A 21,394-nucleotide genomic window follows, 5' to 3' on the forward strand; every position below is an offset into this window, starting at 1 on the left:
TTCACTGTGAAAGTCACACTCTGGATTGACATCCCTCTCTGTATTTAATGAATAGCTTTTTAGATTGATAGATTTTATAATACTTTCATGATTTCATCTAGACTCATTACCATTGCCACTGTAACACTAATCTTAAGGGAAATGGTGATCAGCTTCCATGGCTATTTCAGACTATTACAGATTGCAGCTTGGTATTTCTACAGTAAAGGGTCAGCTAATCTAGTTTTCCTCGAAACAGGGTAGCATTTCCGTAGAGCTAGCAGCTTCCACCAATGCTGTCTAGCATTTCATTTAAAATGAAGTCATTCTTTACTATGGAACTGTGTAGAAAGCTTCTACATGCCTGGAAGGAGCTTGTTGTGTTTTAACGGGACACAGTGAAGAAGTATAGATTCAAAATTAGGCTTTAAAAAGCAAAACTTTATAAAAAAATTTTGTCTGGATGGAAATATTTTCATAAGTTTTGAAGCATCAATGGAAATACTGTTGCATTTGATTTTAACTCCTGCAGTGGGAACCTCAAAGACAATATTGCTCCTCTTAGTTCAATAGAACCAGGAAATGAAGTTTAGTTTCATGCTCTGTTTTGAATAAAACACAAAAGGGAAACCAACACCAGAAATTATAAGTAAATTACATTTTTCAAAACATCCAGCTATTAATCATTTGAGAAGGTAGTTTGAAACAGATGAAGATTTTGTGCATATATAATGTTTGTCTTGACAATATATATTTAAGCACTCTTTAAAAGGTTTCTATTATAAATTTGTCCATTCCTTTTTTTTTTTTTTAACTCCAAACAATGACTAGGGCATGACTCCACTGATGTATGCTTGTGTCAGGGGTGATGAGGCTATGGTGCAGATGCTGCTAGATGCTGGAGCAGATTTGAATGCGGAGGTGAGGACTTCTTATTGTGATTGCACATTTGGTTCTTTATGTTTTTATACCTTATACCACCCACTGAAATTGCAGCAGAAATGAAAGTAAAAATAAAAATCTGTTACCAAGGACATTAGCCTTTGGAATGAATGTTGAAGTGATCTCAGTAGTTATAAGACTAGCTTGGGGTTGGGATCAATTCCTCAGTGACCTACAGCCACTGTCATACTCATTAGGATTGCACAGTATAAATTAGCATAGACATTAGCACCAGGACTCCTTCTTTGGGAGTCAGTGTTCTAATGAAATCTGTGGGATTATGTGAATCACAGTTGAGTTAGAATGGAAAGGGCAAGAAAGCCTGCTGTTCAGATATCTGCTGGAGTTTGGGAACTTCTATACATTGGGATGTCCATCTACAGATCCACAGCACACAAATACAATGCAAGTACATTGTTTTGTTTTATAAAATGGCTTGGATGACAGTTGATGGATGAAGGGGTCTTCCAACATGCAAATATCTTTTGTATCTTTTGATGGATGTCCGTAACAGATTTAACAATCTGTCCACCACCAAACAGATTGTTATGCCACTCCATGCAATACAGGTATGTACATTTTGACAGAGCTGTTTAAATTATACAAAATTGTTTGTTATATTTGTAAAGAGCTGCAGTTTCAATTTGTTGCAGTCACAAGTAAATTAAGCTGTCTGGTTCACCTATCTATGTTCCATCTGTTTTGTTTGGATTTGAGAGGTGTTGTTAAATTGTAGCAGCTACCTTCACCCAGACATTTCTTGTTTTTTTATGAAAAGAAGACAAAGGATGCTTTGCCACACCAGAAGCATAACACAGTTTTTCACTTGTAAGTGACGGGCAGTCACTACTGTCTGACTGCTGTTCAGTGGCTTAGATGAAATCAGTTTTTTGAATTCAGGTTAGTTCCTAATGGACCCCCTTACCCTGGCCCCAAATCTTAGCTATAAAGGCAGTGATCACTGAATAATTAGCTTGCCTGCTAGTAGTCTTGGCAGAGACCAGTGATTTGACAGACCTGGAGACTGATCTGGCTTTTAACCCAGGATTGACCAACATCTGGCCTACAAAACTGATCTGATATTGTGTGGCCCTTATGACCAGTTACTTTTCTGCAAAATGCTAACATTCATTAGAAACACAAAGTAAGTTTATCCCTTATGGCTGTGTTGACAACCTTCCAAACATAAATGTAAGGGGTATTGTCTTTCTGAGTCTGATGACACCCTGAAATAGTACCCCAAGGGGTACTCATGACTTTTCCTGGTTCATCCCAAAAGAATGTTAGCTCTTAAATCTAACTATGATGCTTCTGTCCCCAGATACACAAATAATTGAGGTGTGTAATTTATATGGCTAATTTGTGTACATGCTTCTTACAAAATTATGTGCAACTTGAACCATTCATGCATTTTGTGCACATCAGTCCAAAATAGTGTTGGCATTGATGGTGTTAGAGTAATTGTAGATCACAAGTAATCTGGTGGAAGGAACCTACAACATGCATCTTTCCACTGAAGACAAAGGGAGCAGTGGCTGCTCAGCATATCTCAGTATAGGGCCTTCGGGGCACTCAACATTAGCTTCACACTGGTCCTATTGAAGTTGGTGGGAGAAGAGTTAACCCAAGAGAATTTTAATTGGAGAATGCCCAGAAAAACATTCTTGAAAATTCAGGCCTTAGTTGCCGTACAAAGTCATATTCTACCCTCATGCTTTACAAACACTTTTGCTCATGGAAATTCTGATGTAGATTGAGGGCAGTGCATCAAGCTGAATGTGTAGACCTCCTCAGAACAAGTTTGACTTCTTTCCAGGTGACCCCTCTCTGCTGCTCCTGCCCTGACCTTGTTCTGTATGGGATTAGTGCCCAGGGCTGCCAGTCCCACAAACACCAAATTCCATGAAAAGCATATTTTAAGACAATGGTGCAAAAACTTCCAGCCCTGTGGCCCAAATGAGTGGTGCAGTGCCAGTCTGCAGACTGGATCCCATGGGTGGGGTCAGTCTGTGGGACACATCCAGCATGGGGTTGGTCCATGGGTACCATCTGGCATGTTGGCCCAGCCCCACATGCTGGATCTGGCTGTAGAACCACCCCATGTGCCAGCTTAGCCCCACGTGCCAGATGCAATCATGGTGTGACCCTGTGCACTGAAGAGATGTGGTACATAGGGCTATGCTGTCCTGCCACAGGGCTCTCAAGGGGTCCAGAAATGTCGTGGCAGGGGAGCTGTTGTAGCATAAATTGTTTTCAGGGCTGCAGCAATTAACACTGCCATTGCTCCTCTGCCACCAAATTTCCGGACCCCTTGGGAGCCCTGTGGGCTGAATGACAGCCCCACGGGCCACAGGCTGGAGGTTGAGTGCCACTCCTTTCACTCATTTTTAAGAGAAATAAAAACCTTTCAAACCCTCTCTTTTCTTCTGAGTTTACCATACGGGGCTCCCTAACAACATTTTGCCACTTTCAGTCCATGTGAAAGGGGCTGGAATTAGCTGAGTATGTGGTTAAATTTAGGGTCTGCTTTCTCCTGATCCTGACCTGTCTATTTGCATAATCCTGCTCACTACCCTGCAGTCTGGAGCTGCTTGAGCCCCTTCTTCCAGAGAACTCCCAAGCGCCCAGAAGTTTGACTTTAGACTTCAGCATACTTCTCCTAGTGTTAGAACTCAGAGTGCACTAGACTCAAACAGTCAGCAGAGGAGAGAAAAATTATTTCAAGCTGTTCCTTTGGCAGAGATGGATGACAAGGTCGACTGTCTGGTGCAGCTCTCCTCTGCTGGCAGGTTTGCTGGTCACACCATCTATTCCCTCCCTCTCCTCTCCCCTGATGTTAGTCCTGTGAAGAGCTGATCATATGCTTCTATCAGAAACCTGTGTCAGAGTATCAGTCTGGTTGGCTGCTGCTGCTACCAAGGACACCATGCTAACTGGCCTCACCCTGTTTTGTGGGTAAAAATGCCTGTGGTAAGGGGTAGACAGCCTGGCTAATGGTAGACAGGGTGCTTCTTGTGCTCCAACTCCAGGCCTCCTTCCAACACTGTCTTTCCAGGAATTAATACTACTAATAATAATAATACTTAGCACCTCTGTGGCACCTCTTCTGAGGATCCCAAAGTGCTTTACAAACTTCCATTCACTTTTCCCATCCCTGTGAATGACACCAATCTTACAATCTCCCATTTTAAAGAGAAGGAATCAGAGTCACAGGGAAATTATGGGAGTTGAACAAGGTCAGGATTCAAGGCTTCAGATACTGAGGCAATATGAAATGGATAATTTTTGTTCATTTGTCTAAAGAAAGCAAATTTATTTATTTGGAGTCTAGCAACCATTTCAGTTTAACTAAGATAAAGGAACACAGCAACCTAGATGTTTTTTAAAAATTCTTCCAAATTCTGCTTTTCTTTTACCTCCACCAGAGGGGCAGTGACATATGAAATATGTCTTTATACTCAAGGCCAGAAGTGAAATCCTGACACCACTGAAGTCAGTGGAAAAAGTCCCATTGACTGAAATGGAGTCAGAACTTCACCTCAAGGTCCTTTGGAAATCTTAAGCAATTGCAGGATCAGGGAAGAGACCTGATATAAAGCCCACACAAGTCAAAGGGGAAAAGTGTCAGTGGGCATGTCTACACGTTCATTAATATGCAGTGCCTACTGTGCATTTATTTAATTTAGTACTTGTGTAATTAAGTACTAAGTAAATGAGCAGTAGGCTGCTGTACTGTGCATTAGCGCGATCGTGTGCTTTTTGCTGTGCATGCTAATGTGCAGTAGAATTAGTCTACTGTGCATTAAACGTCTTGTGTACATGCGCCCAGTATCATACAACAGTGAAAATGCCAACTCTACTAAAATATCTGGTGGCCAGTGGTTTAGAGGGAGCTACAGCAGTTGGTAAAGAGACTTCACTTGATATAAGCTTTAATCAGCATTTCAATAAACAGTATGGAAATTTGTAGGGGAAGTAAAGTTTTGATGGTTAAAAACATATTTGGAACCAATCATTTTACAAAATGCCTTTTGCACCTTTTCTTTTTCACTTATACCCCCTACCCTGCCCTTTTGAGCAGGTTGAATTTTATTACTTCAAGCTCTTTGAAAGCCATTTTAAAAGAAAATAACTTTAATTTGTTTATAGGTTGTCAGTACTGCTCATAAATATCCATCCGTCCACCCCGAGACCCGCCATTGGACAGCTCTGACATTTGCTGTGTTGCATGGACATATTCCTGTAGTTCAGGTATTATTGTATTTCCCTACCTACATCTCACTTTTTATTTATCCCCATGAATTATAATCTGTGTCCATCTCAAAACTGATAACCACTGTCCTATTTATATTGGTTGCTTCCACTTCATACTTTCTTCATTTTACTGTTATATAATATACTTATTATATAGTGATCTCTATGTCCAAATCTTAACCAATATGAGGTTAAACTAGGAGAGTTTTTAAAAAAGAAAAGTTGCACCAAAGAAAGTCTGTCAACTCCTCATGCTCCTTCCTGACCACTTGTTGTGTGTGTCTGTGTGTTTGTTCATTCATGACTCTTTCTTACCAGCTGTATTCTAATACTCAAATAAATGAGAATTATGTTATTTCTGGGGGAAAAAATCCTCTTCCATTCTGTTCCAAAATCAGAGAATGCTCAGTAACCATATACATGGAAGAAATAATATGTGTACATACTGGTTCCCTTCTTTTTGTATCTCATGTGTTGAGATGGCTTATTTTTCAGTATAACTGAGTCTGTGGCATGATTAATGATGCTGCAGAACAGTGGGAGATCTCTGGTAGTGTTTGCCTACAGGCAAGGCAAATGCATTCCATTGGGTTCCATAATGATGTCCTTGGCCAGCCTCATATTGAATAGTGCTTGCAGAGACCATGGGTTTTAGGACTCATTGCTGCAACTTGTTCCGAAAACTCTCTAGATTCTTCTGGCCATATCTGTACATTTAAGATGGTGGCACCTGGAATCTCATCTGTTTTATGAAAATTACTTGACTGTTGGGCCCCTGGCAAGTAGTCAGTGAGATTCTTGGTTGGGCAAAGTGTGAGTATGTTCATGTATCTAGTGCATTATTTCATGCAACTGATTTTTCTCCATTTCAAGAACACTGAGTAATGTTATTTTTGGCTCTGGCATTGGACACTGCTTCTCCGGGTGTCTGATAGAGTCAAATGAGTGAAATAAAGAGTTGAATGGCATCTCTGAAATAGCGACAAAATTTGCACATCACCTGTCTTCACTGCATCTGGTTTGTGGCTGATAATAAGCACAACATTCTAGTTCCTCAGTCTTTTTAAACTCCAGACTGTCTTTTCACCAGTGACACTAAATGGTGAATGTTCTTTATAGCTGTTGCTGGATGCTGGAGCAAAGGTAGAAGGTTCTTTGGAACACGGAGAGGAAAATTACTCTGAAACGCCATTGCAGTTGGCAGCAGCTGCAGGTAAGAACTTTTTCTTCCCACTGTAGTACATTTTCCAATTGGGAAATGCAACATAGATGAGAAAATCTTGGACTTAAAAAACCCCCAAAAATACAACACTTCTCTTCCCTTACAGGAAATTTTGAACTGGTTAGCTTGCTGTTGGAGCGAGGCGCTGACCCCATGGTAGGAACAATGTACAGAAATGGAATTTCCATGACTCCACAAGGTGACATGAACTCTTTCAGTCAGGCTGCTGCTCACGGACACAGGTAGAGTGGGAACAGGTCCAGCTCCATCATTCAGGCGCTTACAGTTTTCACGGGTGGCTAGCTTGAGTAGATTGATTCAGAGCCTGTCCTGTTAAAGTAGAATACTTGCTCTGTGGATGTGAATTGTGTGACAATTAAATGTGCCACTTCTTGGTACAAGAGACTGAGCTGAGAGTTGAGGTTCTGTGTTGGCGTATGAGTTTGATCAATTTGGAGTGTGTGTGTGTTTTTTGGTGTCTGTTGCAGGTGGAAGTGAATGCTGCCGATTTTTCCCATCATTTCTCATTTATTTATTTTTGGTGGGTTGTATGTAAACTGCTGCAGCCTTTCCTGTCATAAAACAAAGTTTTTGTTTGTGTTTAGCATTTTGTTTGCATTAACATTAGGTATCTGTAATGCAGACATTGAATTGGGGCATGTTAGCAATTAAAAAAAAAATGAAATGGACAATCAATGTCCATGGTTGGTTACTCTTGCAAAGTTAAGGAACAGATTACAGCATAATGGATTAGTATTTTGATCTTCACATTCGTACTTTTCTAATTGTAGCCATCCAGAGGAACATAGATACAGGTTAGAGACAGTACCTACAGTATTTCTGCATAGAGAAAAAAAGCCACCAGTCTAACAATACATTACCTAGAAGTCAGGGCTGGTTCAAACAATGCTTCCCATCTGCATCCAAAGAGGGGTCCCAAGACCATGGAGTTGAAAGAACTGTGACATTTACTGTACAGGCTTCAGTGCCTTGTGGCATGGAGTGGGAGTAGCATTTGCTGTCAGGACATTCAATGGTGTTGTGTTCCTTGGGAAGGCAAGGCATTTCCTCCTTTATTATGGCCCCATCATGGAAACATCCTACCTCTCCCATGTTTGCCAAATAGGAAAACTCCCTCAATTGTTCTTTTTTGTGTGTTCTCAATTATTTGGGACATACTACTTTTTCTGTGTATCGCCTCCCCTTTTCCCCCCGCTCCCACCTGTCCTCCTCCTACACACAGACCCCCTAGACCCTGAGCATGGGCATCTTCCAGAACATAAGAGCATAAGGGAGGTGAGAAAGGGTTGGGGAGAAGTTGCATAGTGGGTCTGATTTCTCCCCTCATAACAGTATCAATTGGGAGTGGTTGTATTAAGGTCAATTAAGTTATATTGGTATAAACCTGGTGTGAAGGGAGTATCAAGCCTAATGCTTAATTTTTGACCTTGCAACAGGGGAACCAAATAATTGGCTTTGCAGTGGATCCCAGATGTGCTTGAACCTGCCCTGCCAGGTGTAGTTGAATGACTAGTAGCTTCAGCTTTACTGAGCCTGCTTTGATTGTTAATTAACAGCAGTGGTGTTTTCAGACCCTTTTTGAGTTTGGTTTATATGCGTTATTTGCTATTATTTAAGAGCTATGGCTTGAGCATCAGTTTCTGTTTTGAGAAGATTTAACCATACATATGGGGGTGCACCGATAGAGATGTTGGGGGACAATACCAATAGCCGATTTTTAAGGAGGCATATTGGTCGATACTGAAATGATTTCCCATAGAGCTGAATACAGCTGGTAAGTTTGTTGTGGTGGAAGGGAAGCGGGGAGGGAAGGGATGTGGGGGGAGCAGATCAATGCCCCCCATGGTGAGGGAGGGGGCAGGGGCAGGCACTGCCGGGGTGGGGTGGGGTGGGGTGCAGGACAGAGCTGTGGCTTGTGTGGGCGGGGGCAGCTCCCATGGTTGCTTGCACCATGGCATGAGGGGTGAGAGGCATGTGCCCCCAGATCTGTGCGTGGTGAGGTCAGTGGGCTGGAGCCAAGGCTGCTCTGGGCTCTTCTTGGTGGGGGCTGGGCTCAGGGCAGGTGGCAGCAGCTCTGGGAGGGGGGCTATAGAGGGGGGTGCAGCCACCCCAAATTTTGCTATAGCCTCCCCATAGTCCCCCCTCCCAGCTCCGCTGCCACCTGCCCAGCGCAGCTCCGGCTCTTTCTGGCACATGGGTGGAAGCAGGGCGTTAAGCTGGGGCTGGGCTCGGGGCAGCCGGTGGCGGCGCTGGGAGGGGACTATGGGGAAGCTACAGTGAAATTTGGGGTGGCTGCAGCCCCCTCTGTAGCCCCCTCTCCCAGTGCCACTGCCACCCACCCCAAGCCCAGGCCCCACTGAGAAGAGCCCAGTGCAGCCCCGGCTTCAGCCCATAGCTGCAGTCCACCTGCCCCACACAGATCCGGGGGCACACGCCCCTCCCTCCTGGGGTTGAAGCAGCAGCAGGAGCCACCGCCCTCACCCCACCCCAGATGAGCTGCAGCTCAGTCCCCTGCCCTGCCCCACCCTGGCTGGGCAACACCTGCCCCTTTCCTCCCCCCTTCCCCTTCTACCACAACAGACTTTCCAGCTGCACGCAGCTTTCCATGCTGCCGGGTTCTTCTCCTCACTGCACTGTGCTGCAGCTGCGTGCACTGGCATTTATCGGCCAAATTATTGGCCACATCGGGCCAATTTCCGATACAGCCAATTTTCTTTATTTCGGTACCGATCTGATATCGGACCGATGTATCGGTGCACCTCTACATACATATGACATTTGTAATCTTGTGCATATTATTATAATAATGGGACCAATGTTGCACACGTGATGCAGGCAGTTCTCCTGAACTTGGAGGAGTTCTGCTTGCCAAAGGACTGCAATGATTTGGCTTTACATAATTAACGTGGCTTAGGACAATTTCTAATTGGCCAACTAGACAGGCTTCCAGTCTGCCTAGTTGCAGAATGTCTCTTAGCCAGAAAGGAAAGTATGGTTACTAACTTCGACTTTTTCTGTCTCCTTTCTCCTCCCCATTATATTGTAACTGACAGGAACGTGTTTCGTAAACTGCTTGCTCAGCCAGAGAAAGAGAAGAGTGATATTCTTTCCCTGGAGGAGATCCTGGCTGAGGGAACTGACTTGGCAGATGCAACACCATCTCCTCTGTGTGCCAGCCGCAATAGCAAGGCCAAACTGAAGGCACTGAAGGAAGCTATGTATCACAGCGCTGAGCATGGATACGTGGATGTAACTATTGACATAAGGAGCATAGGTCAGTTTTGAGGTGTTCTTCATTTTTCCTCCCATGAGAGACAGCTGTCAAATATGTGTTTAGAAGGGAAAGATGCCTGTTGCTTATAGTGACCACATTTGAATGTCCCTGAGTTCCTGCCAAGTAACAATTGTGTGAGATTTTGATGAGTGTCTAGGACTGAGGAAAGAGCAGGTGAGTAAACCTGCATGAGCTAGGTTTAAAGGTGTGATTCTTGGAACATCCATTAGGTGGGATTTGTCTCAGTGTTGAGGAACCATGACTGAATTAGATGGTTTTCCCAACATGGCACAGGTTTTGCCTTCCTCTTTGCTAATGTGCATGCCTAATTTCATAAACTATTGTGACACTGCACACTTTTTTTGCAAGTTTCTTTTTAGTTTTGTTCAGTCCTGCACGAGATCAAAGTCTCAACTGTAGTCTTCGGTTTTGCATAGCTCAAGCAGCATTTTGCGAGTATTTGGTATTCAGCTCCCAGTATGACTGGATGAAACAGTTGTGCTCCTGCTTTTTGTTCTGCATTTTCTGACAGAAGTAGCCTGATCTTGGCTGTACAGGAGGGATTTTGCCTTGATTCAAAGCGTTTTGTTCAAAAGCTCAGCCTTTGAATGTTGGTACCTCCTGTCCTAATCAATGGTATAAGTTAACATTAGCAGTGTATTGGAAAAAACAAACACCCTTTATATAGGCTGGTTATAAGCACAGATGTTACTACACATTGTATTGGGTATTATTTTTTAGGTTTGCAAGTTACTAGTACATGACCTATGAGCAGCTCTAGCCACACATCCCCCTTCTCAAGGGGGCGATGAAGAGACCCTTTCTTTTACAGCATTCAGGAGCATAGCTGGTACATTATAACTTGTTCATTAAAAATGCTTCATTTGTTAGGCTCTGGCAGCTTGTGCATTCCAGGAAATGCCCTGAGACCAACCTCATGTGAACTATTGGGACAGACGGGAAAGGTCAGAAATGACCGCAGCTTTAACAGTTTTTGCTAATAATGAGAGAGCCGTTCCTAATTTGGTCTTTGAGAGGCATCCATACAAGAGTTAGACCAGCGTTTCTCAACCCCTGGGTCATGACCCAAAAATGAGTCTCAGGAATATATGAAAGGGTCACGAACAAACTGTAAAAATGGATCAACAAACTTTAAAAATGGATTTTCCTTTAAAGGAGACAAACATGGGAAATCGTGGCTTTTCCTATGTGGGCTGGCAGAGTTCCAGCCTGCAAGGGGCTGTTTGGGGCTTCCCCTGCACCACACACTGCGGCGCTGATGCCTGGGGGCAGTGGGTTGGGAGTGAGGGGCACTGAGTTAGGACTGGCCATCGATGTTTACAAATGGGTTCTGGTACAAAAAAGTTTGATAACCCCAAGTTAGATGTCTCCAGGCCTCATATCCGGAGGGTGCTCTCTGTTTGTTCTCCCTCTTGGTCTGTTCTTCCACTAGACATTGTTAAGAATCCTGCAGGTCCCTTGGCCTGGTGTCAGTTCCAGAACACCCCTCACTGGGAGGCCGTCTATGGTTTTCTGCATTGACACAACAGCTCATGCGGTCCACCTCAGCTTAGCTAGATGCCCAGCTGAAATTTGGCTAGTGCTCTGGCTGTTGACACTTGCCTTTTCAACCACCTTGCTGCATCCAAACACCACATTCCTCCACCCTTGGAATCCATTGCTCCAGACCTCTTCCCCTTCCTATGGCTTATAACTCTCCAAAGGGAAAAAAGCAGTGAATGTGCTACTTAGTGCATTAATCATACAGCTGTGCCACCTGAGCATCACAAAGTGATCCCAGGAATTTGCTGCCACCTTTGCAGGGAAGGTCAGCCCATGCAAAAGAAAACGTCTGACTCTGGGTGTTAACTATATGGCATGTATAGACAAAACGAGGGGCATGTGTGCATGACACTTTAAAGCGGGTTAAATGCTTTTGCACTGTTTTAATGGTGTTGGCGTTTGCACGTGTCAGTGGCATATAGCGCATTAATTCCAGCCGCCGTAGCACATTCGGCGGCATAACGCACCTTAAGTGACTTTGGGGCGCAGCAAACTAAAGCACCTCGAAAGGGTTGTAGTTTGCTGCCCTACAGCCGTGGAGTGAAGCACCAGGCTCCGAGTGACTCAGGGACTGTGCAGGCAGCCCAGGAAGGCAGGCTCCACTAAAGAAAAAAAAATAGTGGTGACCCTGAATTTTTTTTTTTTTTCTTCCCCCTGGAGCCTGCCTGCCTGCAGGAGCTGTGCGGGAACCTGATCCTTCCCTCCATGGCTGCAGGGCCCCCCAGGACCGCCCAAGCTGGGTGCCTGCATGTGGGTGCCGCCTGGGGGGGACTGCTGCTGCCACAGAGGGAGGCACCAGTCCTGTCCCCCCCCACCCCACAGCCCAAGGACCTCTCCACCCCCTGGCAGCTCGCCCTCCCCTCTCTACCACCAGAGAGGCAGGTAAGACATGGGTGTATACAACACAGGGAGTTACTTCACCTTAAATTGAAACGGTGTTTTTAAAAACCCACTGCTTCAATTTAGGGCCCCCGTTTCATCTACACATGCCCTATTACTACATACATGAACCCATGCTCAGTGAGAGACCAAACAATTTCTTCAGCAGCCATCCTGAATCCAGGTGTTCTGCCACATGGATCAGGGTTTCCAGACTTAGGTTGTCACATAATTGCTGGTCAGTTAGTCTCATCTGGAAAGATAAGTAAGCAAAACATCTTCCAATAAGTAAATACCCTTGTAAGGGAGTAAGGCTGTGAAGCCCTTTATGCCCAGATCCAACAGCCAGAGATGAGAAATAGAATGTTTGATTTTACCTCTCTGCAAATCCATAAACTGGGCCACAATCCTGACCTATGGTTTAGAGAGTCAAAGATTTTTGTGGGTGATATCTTTTATTGGACCAGCTACGTAGTTTGGATAGACTTAGACAAGCTTTCAAATGCAATGGATTATTCTTCAGTTTAGTCTTCTGCTGTGGTATAGACTAATTTATAAGCATTCTTCTACTGCACATTTCATAGTTTCATAGTTTCATAGTTTCAGGGTCGGAAGGGACCTAATAGATCTTCTAGCCCGACCCCCCGCCAGGGCGGGAGAACAACCCAAAAACACAAACAAAACCACTCACCCTAAAAACAAAAACGGGACTCAAATGAGTCCAGCCAGGTAAGTATCCAGCCTCTTCTTAAAGATCCCCAGGGTAGGGGCCAGCACCACCTCCCTTGGAAGTTGGTTCCAGCTCCTAGCCGCCCTGACTGTGAAGTAGTTGTTTTTTTATAGTCTGTTTTGTGGTAGCATTTCCCTTTATGTTCTCAAAATGCAGTTCTTACACAGGTGACTGTAAAAGCAGGAGTGCCTTACTCTCATGAAGTGATCTCTGCATTAGTGGGAATGTGTGGTTCAGAGAGTGGTGACAGGGGGTACATCTACATGAGACATTTATTGTGAAGCTAATTAGCTCCACAGTAAAGTCTCAGTTACATGTGCAGCCCTATTAGACTGCAGTAAACTATTTAACTTCATCATAGGTTAGTACTTGTAAACACAAGTACTGTCCTATGGTAGTGTTTAGCATGCTGTAAAGCACATGGGGCACGAGGGTGCTTCAGTGCAGGAGCTGCCTGCTGGCTAGCCCCACTCTGGAGCACCCTCCTGCTCCAGCCAGCCCCTCCACAGCACATTGAGCCAGGTCAGAGCAGCCCCGGGACCTCTTGACAGCTGGTGCTGCTCCAACCCGGCTCAACGTGCTGCGGTCCCAGGTGCACATGTAAACATAGCACCCGGGAGCAATAAACACTGGCACAAAGTGTGCCAGAATGTATTCGGCTGCACTAATAGCACATGTAGATGCATCCAGGGATGTAAAAGCTTTTGTCAGTAGGGAAGCAGTTTAAATTGAAGTAATGGCAGGTAGTGGCTAACAGCTTTTACCATTGGGTGGCTTGTTGATGACCCCTTTGAAACAGCTGTAGTGGAGTAACCCATCTCCCAGTGGTGTCCATGTCACAAGTTGCCACTGAAATAATTCTTAACTGGCAGTTTGAGCAAGAGACTGAAGGCTAGATGGTCACAGAATCACTTGCCCTTGGTGCTCTCTCTCTGCAGGTTAAGCCTGACACCTGCTGATAGCCATTGGTCTGCCTACATGAAGTTAAATAAGAGTTCACCCTTCACAAGCCCTAAATTCATGCAATTAAAGAAAAAAAACTAATAGCAACCCTCCCCCCACTATTCATGGGCAGTTTGGGGTGCACACACTCCTCCAGCATGTATCTTTTTTTTCAGGTGTTCCATGGACACTGCACACCTGGTTGGAGTCTTTGCGAACATCCTTTCAGCAGCACAGAAGGCCTCTCATCCAGTGCTTGCTAAAGGAATTTAAATCCATTCAGGAAGAAGAGTACACTGAGGAACTCATCACACAAGGCTTGCCCTTGATGTTTGAAATACTGAAAGCAAGCAAGGTATGTGCATTTTAAAGAACTTAATACCAGAACCCCTAGCCTCTGGGAATCCGGCAATATAATTTTTACACTGGTTTTCTGAAGCTCATTTATGCCCTGTGCTATATTTCATATTCATGTCTTGATTTTTTCAACTGAGATGTTGATAGCTGAGCCAAGTAAGGGAGGAACTTGGCTTTCTAGGGCTTTGCAGCAGGGCTCATACTTGTATTTATTTTGGATTTTGTGAGCCAGTTTTCAGTTATCATCCTCTCTAAAGCATTCTTCACCTAACAGGGAATAGTAGCTGGGGACTCTGTACTAAGTAGTTTCCACCTACTAAATGCCCCCCGCCATAGATGCTCCACCCCCCAGGTCCCTCCTCCCCCCCACACACACATAGCAATGTACCTTCCCAATGCTCCAGCAAAACTCATTTAGGTATATCTTCCATGCAACTGCTCCCCAAGTGTCATTCCTTCAATGTAACTTTTTCTTACCTCAACAATCCAAATAACAAAGAGCTTTTTGCAAAATGTATATGTATTATTGGCATATATGTATTATAGACAAAGAGAAACATAAGGAACAATCATCCAAGGAAAATGTAAACATCTTCCCTTGCTGGAGAGCTAGATATTTTCTTTTCATACTTGATCCATTCAAGACTAGCTTTCCTGCTGCTCCCTTCATCTTGAAAATACCACCCGTCCTCTCCCAGGAAGCTCAGAAAAAGGAATTGGATTGGACTCTAATACATGCTTCTGCAAAGGCAAATTAGAGATGAGGGCTTGTTACTGAAATCATCTCCCTCCTAGCTCCTAGGAACTTCATCTCTGGGATTAGTTTGTATTGCTGTGGGGAGTTTCTGCAGGCAATTTATAGGAAATCATTCTGAATCCTGGGGACTCATAGACTTCTTGCTCTGTATAGTTGCTTATTTATCCCATACCTGGCAGCGAGGCACTCTTCAGTGTGGAAGCTGATATAAAACAAATTAGTTTGAAACATATATGGAGGTTAGATTTAAATTTTGTAACCTGGGGTGGGGGGGAATAATTACTGTTCTTCTGGGTGACTGCAACCAAGGCCAGAGAGTTAACCTATGCGCAGCTTTAAACAAATGTATTTAACTAGAATTATATCCCTCAAATATGCCAGAAAAAGCCTTCAAGTGTCTCTTCCTTGTAGGAGGCACTGCAGCAAAGTATAACACACTTATTTTTGCTTTGGGTACAATTTAAAGCCAAACTGGTGGGGGACTGCAGGGAAAGCAGTGGAAAAAGATAGATAATATCATGCTGTCCTTTGTTCTTGCTTCTGCATCTAGTGGAATACCTGCCATCCGTCTACATGCAGGCATGCATACCCACATGCGCGCGCACGCACACATATATTATTTTATATTCTTAGCTGTACAGTGAATCATCTTGAGGCCCTGCAAGAATTTACATGATGTGCAGATGGTAAAAGTGATTGCCATGGCCTTCTCCAAATGGCAAACTAGGAACCTCTCTTGTACAGAAACAAGGATAGGCTATCTATAGTCTCTTGGAAGGAAGTGAAGATCCTTTTGAAGCCTCCTCTCAGAAAGATTCAACAAAAAGGGCTCAATTTTCCCTGCTTACTGCATGAGGGCCTGGAAGGGAGCATATCAGGTCAAGAAGTCCCGTACCCAACTTGCATTCTTCCTAAAAAGCTCAGTTCAGAGACTCAGTGAACCTTCAGAGATGGAGAATAACACAGGACTGCCAAAAGAGTGTGACTGTTGTCATGACATATTCTCCCTGCCTCCCCACACAACCAGTTCTTAGGGCCATGTGATTGCAAGGTGGGAGCATGACTTATCCAAGAGGACATGGACTCTTCTCTGTCCTGAGAGCTCAGAGACAGGCTATGGCTCCATTTGACCTGAACATTTGCTTAATGAGTGTTTGAGATTAGGAGTAGGGTGGGAGTTGCCATTAAATAAGTAACTAGAAGGTAATTGCTTATTTTCTTGTCTCATGTAAAAGAAAATACCCCACATGATGTGCACTACAATGCTCAGTATCTTTTCTTTGCTTAGCAGTTTGTATTTAATTGTAACAAAGCTTCACACTTCCATAAGTAGTTCCTATAACAACACACTCTGCAAACATTCAGGCACCGAGACTCATCATGACCCAGAAAGGGCTAAACCTACAAAAGTTAGGGGAATGCCTTTACCTACAAGTGAGTTAGACAAAAGGAATGGAAATTGCTTCTTATCTTCCTTATGCAACTTCAACAATATTTTAAAAGGCCAGTGCCTTTAGGATTTCAGGATTCAGTTGGAAACGTTCCCATGGGAAGTTTGTAGCCAGCCAGCACTGATGTTAGAGTCTTGCTGGCTGGAAGGTTGGCACTTTGCCCCCCACCCCCCTTTAAATGCTGGAGCACTGCTGCTATCAAGTAAATAAAGGATATTTTTGGAAACCATGACACTAGAACAGAAAAGATCAAATAAAATTTGGCAAATCAAGCAAAACAGGTGTGTGTGATTGAGGTAAAGACTCAGACCACATTGCCTCTCAGAGACAAAATCAAAGGAGAAGAACTATTAGTAAAAATCACATCTGACTTATTTGGTTCTGAGATCACTAGGAAAGAATTTCAAAGGCACAAACAGGTGTTTAGGTACCAAATTGCCTTTGATTTTGCTGATTTTCCTTCATGCTTTCAAATTATTCCCCTCTTAATCAAATGCATCAGGGACATATAATGCAGGTACTAGGCAGCAGGTTGAGAACAAAACAAAAGGAGGTTATTTTTTGCACAGCATGAAATTAAGTTGTGCCAATCAGCTGTGGGGGGTGGGGCCACCAGGGCCCCACAGCCAATCAGTGTGGGGCAGGAGGGAGGAGCTGCCATGGTCTGCCCACGAAATCAGCCGGCAGCTGCTTCAAGTTGGGTAGAACCCTAACACAGTTTTAAGAAAATCTCAAGAGGGCCAGAAACACTCATGGTGCTAAACCTGTGCTTAGTTGTGGTTCTCCAACAGGGTCAGAGCAGCCCTGGACTGGCAGGCTGACACAAGTGCATGGATGACCAAGAAGTTAAGCTGGAGGATATGTAAGCTAGATGCATAGTACACCAAACTGGGTGTAAAAAGGAGGAAAATGGATGGTTGGTCTCCCATAGAAAATTTCTCTTCCACCTCCTTGCAGCATTATGGCCTGGTATTGATGAGTTTAAAAAGGCAGTCTATGATTATGGGTTTGTATTAAAGGAGATAGTGTGACAGACGTCAAATTGTCCCGTGATGGCCCTAGATTACGTGGTAACGTAGAGCCCCAGTGCAGTAGGGGGAAGGTCCAGGAATAGCTGTCTCCCTAAGCCAGGAGCCATATCCCATCAGGGCATAGCACATGTTCCTTTGCACTGGGGAGGGAGGAAGGAACATCATGTCAACCTACTTTTCTATTTTCCGTTGAAGCTGTTTGTTAATAGACAACTGGGGTTTTGGACAAAATGAAAAAATAAATCCTGGAAAATATCAGCTCTCCACAGAATGTGACCAAAGTTTGTTGACAAATCAAATGTTCAAAACCTGAAATGCTCAAGAATTGACATGTTTTGATTTGAAAATGCTGCCCCAGTACCTCAGGAGAGTGGTAGGTCTGGTGTCCTCATTCTCTTCTAGGAGCCAGACTCCCTGGGTGAACTGCATTGCCCTTGATACCCAGAGCCGGCCTTGGGGAAAATGGTACCCTGGGCAAACTTGTATTTTGGTGCCCCACACGAGCTCCCCCCTCCCACATACATTAATGGCACTGCTGCAGGCAGGGGCACAGTCTGGCAGGGAGTTGGAGCAGCACAGTGTGCCAGAAAGTCAGGTTGGCAGCAGCTAGATGCAAGGGGGTGGGTTGAGCTGGATACTACACCTCCTGCTTGGGGGAAGAGTGGGGTCGAATCGGCTAGGGCAGGGCAGGGTAGCGGGGAGCGCTGTTGTGAGTACAAGGTGTTCACGTGCATGCGTGTATGTGTGTGTGGTGCCCCCCTGACCACAGTGCCCTGGGCGGCCGCCCAGGTCACCCACCCCTAAGGCCAGCTCTACCAGGGACACCCGTGACATATTGCCTCGTCATCCAAGAACTTGTTGCTCAAGTCCAGCCATTTAACTCAGCCTGTAGAGGGTAATGGGAGCCTGAGATGTCCAAACTACAATGCTCATGAAGCACCACAGCAGTATTTTCAAATCAAACCATTTGGTTTTCAGTTTTCCACTGACAAGTTAAAATTTTCTGGAGGGCCATTTTCAACCAGCTCCAAACTCAGGCTTCATCTTCATACTGCTCCTTCACCCCTCTTTCAGAAGAGGTTAGTACTAATGGGACCACTAAAATGTCTTTGTGCATGTGGCTAGTGCAGAGGTTGCAACTGGCTATTCATGGGGCAGGAATTTTGCTTGCATCCTTCGTCTCCTTGTCCACCCACATCAGGAACCATCTTCTCTTAGCAATGCCCTATGGTGTATCTAGGATCAGTTGCATTCTGAGAAGCTCTTTCTGGTGGGAGGCAAGGGGAGATGGAGAATGTCATCATTTTCATATTATGTTTTAGTATTATAAAAGTAGGTACTTCCCAGTAAGAGGGGGGGAAACCAGTGAAACCAGCATTAAGAATCACCCCTAAAGTCAATTTCTAAAGAGTGCCCATGGCAACGAATACAATTTTGTCTGAACTCTGCCCAAAGCCATACCTCTACGAGGTGCCTGATCTTTTTGCTGGGGGGGGGTTGGATGATCTCTTAAAACAGGTTTTGCTGTACTCAGGGAATTGTAGGTTCTGTGATGTTACCTATCATCATTTTCAGTACTTCTGTGTCTAAACAGTTCAGAGTAACCAGGACCCGAATCCTACACACATGTACATCTTGCATTCTTCATGTGAGAAGTGAATTTCAGGTACAGAGTGGCATGTTAATAACAGATTATTAACTGTGTTGTGTTTTTGTAACACAGATTCATCTTCACACTAACCCAGATTTGCTTTTGTTGCCTAGTGTTAACATTCTTGTCCATTTATCGCCCATGAGATTTTTTGAGCAGCCAAAAAAAAAAAAGATGCTCTATATGCAACACCGTGTTGTCAGACGGGGAACACTGTTTCTAGGATATGTCTGCCCTCTTCTGGTTTCTCACCAAAGGATTATACTCTGCCCTGGATCTGAGATTTCTTTACACAGTCCACAGCTGTGTTATAAAGAGCAGAATCTTGGCAGATTTCCCAGCAAATAACTAATGGGACCATTTATGCATCAGCTGTGATTAATTCCATTCCATTTGTATCTGCCATGGAAAGACCTGAGACCATTGCTAACAAAGACTATTCTTTTCTGCTGTTCATTGCCTCTAACTGTATCTCCAACCTCTAGGGTTCTCCTACCTTACAGTTGTTGACTAATATTAATTATATGTTTTCTACTTAATCATCTAGGAGCAACCCTCTAAAGTGGCATTTAATCAGTTCTGATACAGCTAACAAAACTGAATTATGCTGGAGAACCACAACAGAAATACCCGGGGAAGGATGAAAAGGTTCACAGAGATGGCAAAAAGTCTCTTATTAAACCGAGAGTGTTTAGTCAGGCCTGGGTGGTCCTTGAAATACCTTCTTGATCACTTAACCCCATGTTGACCCTTCAGGGGGACAAGGGATAATGGGCAGAGCAATAACTCAGGGGCACATGCCATGGAAGAAAGATTCTAGACTAGTTCTTTACTAGATTAGTATGCCTTGGCCATATTAGCTGTTTGAAAGACACTTGACTGCTATGGGTTATTGTTTGGGGTCTTATGGTGCTGTAAGACTTTCAGATAAATCTGGGGGCCTGGCATGCTCAGGTTCAGAAGTAAATAATATCAGGAGCAGGAATCGGAGAGGATGGTGAGAATGGTACATGGGACATGATTGAATCCAAAATCCAAAATATAGCCTGGGACAGAGATGTGCAGGGCTTCAAGGGCAAGCACAGAGAGCTTAACTAGTTAGAGTGGGTAAAGGAGGCCAGAGGGAGGGATCTGATGATAGGACTGAGCTAAACCAATCAGTGGCCCTAGCCAGTGCATTTTTAATAGACCTGAGAGGTGCAATATGAAATTGTGGAAGACTGAAGGGGAGGGGTAGGAAAAGATCAGGGCATGACCAAGTGTTTCAGGAGTTGAAAAGGAAGAAAAGAGCTGGATTTCAGCCTACCTGAACACCCCAGGAACCCTGGTTTTCTGTGTTTAAAAATTGCAAATTCTTTGATTTAAAAAAAACACACAGAAAAAATCCCAAATATTCTGATGAAAATCCCCCAAATCCATGTTTTCCCATGATTAAAATGAAATGCCACAGTATATATAGGTATCAATTTAAGACAATGTTTTACTGATATATTTACAATTTTCAACCAATTTGGAAGCCTACCAGTGCTTCAATCATTATAATAAAATACATTCTAAATGTTTATATACTTTGGCATTTGATTTTGTTTTTTTTATCCTGGAAAATCAGAGCTTCCTATGCCACCTTCAGTCACCAGGATGCAGGTCCAGCTGCTGCTGTCCCCTCTGCTGCTTTGTGGTGCTGAGCAGCCTTGATATGCTGGTGCCCTGTCCCTGGGCATACCATTGCCCCTCACTCCCAAGCTACAGCACCCTCCGCCCCCCAGCCTTGCCAGTGCCCCTCACTCCCAGCTCATAGGCCCCTTCCCCCATGGGCCATGCTGGTACCCCTCACTTCTGACCCACAGCCCTCCCCCACCTCCCTGGGCCATGCTGGTACCCCTCACTCTCAACCCTCAGCCCCCCATCCCTGCTGGTGCTCCTCACTCATGACCTGCAGCCCCCTGGCCCTGCCAGTGCCCCTCACTCCCAGCTCATAGGCCCCTTCCCCCATGGGCCATGCTGGTACCCCTCACTTCTGACCCACAGCCCTCTGGCCCTGCCAGTGCCCCACACTCCTGGCCCACAGTCCCCTGGTGCCCCTCACTCCCAAGTCACAGCTCCCCACGGCCCTGCTGGTGCCCCTCCTGACATGCCATCCTCTACACCCCCCCCCCCCAGCTGCTCTGTCCCTGCAGTTACTGCAGTGGCTCTGACTCGGGGGTGGCGATGGAGCGAGTTGGCCCCAGCATGGGCTGGAGGGAGGAGGAGGGGAAGCCTGTGGCATCCCCATCCTGGGCCAGGGCTTCCATGCCACAACAGGCAGCCTGGCTATGGCTCCCTACCCTTCTCCTCCCCCGCC

The 21,394-nt window shown here is 44.8% G+C and overlaps 1 protein-coding gene across 1 annotated transcript in view; it reads left to right on the forward strand.

Annotated features, from left to right (window-relative positions):
• The window catches only part of BTBD11 (BTB domain containing 11), a 278,838-nt gene that overhangs the window by 234,890 nt on the left and 22,554 nt on the right, over positions 1 to 21,394 (forward strand). The window contains exons 7-12 of the mRNA XM_025204909.1: positions 811 to 900; positions 5,071 to 5,172; positions 6,295 to 6,388; positions 6,504 to 6,639; positions 9,472 to 9,692; positions 13,983 to 14,161. Coding sequence (XP_025060694.1) covers positions 811 to 900; positions 5,071 to 5,172; positions 6,295 to 6,388; positions 6,504 to 6,639; positions 9,472 to 9,692; positions 13,983 to 14,161 — 822 coding nt within the window. The remainder of the gene's footprint in view (positions 1 to 810; positions 901 to 5,070; positions 5,173 to 6,294; positions 6,389 to 6,503; positions 6,640 to 9,471; positions 9,693 to 13,982; positions 14,162 to 21,394) is intronic.

The sequence above is a fragment of the Alligator sinensis genome, unplaced genomic scaffold, assembly GCF_000455745.1.
Source record: "Alligator sinensis unplaced genomic scaffold, ASM45574v1 scaffold267_1, whole genome shotgun sequence".
Lineage (NCBI taxonomy): Eukaryota > Metazoa > Chordata > Crocodylia > Alligatoridae > Alligator > Alligator sinensis.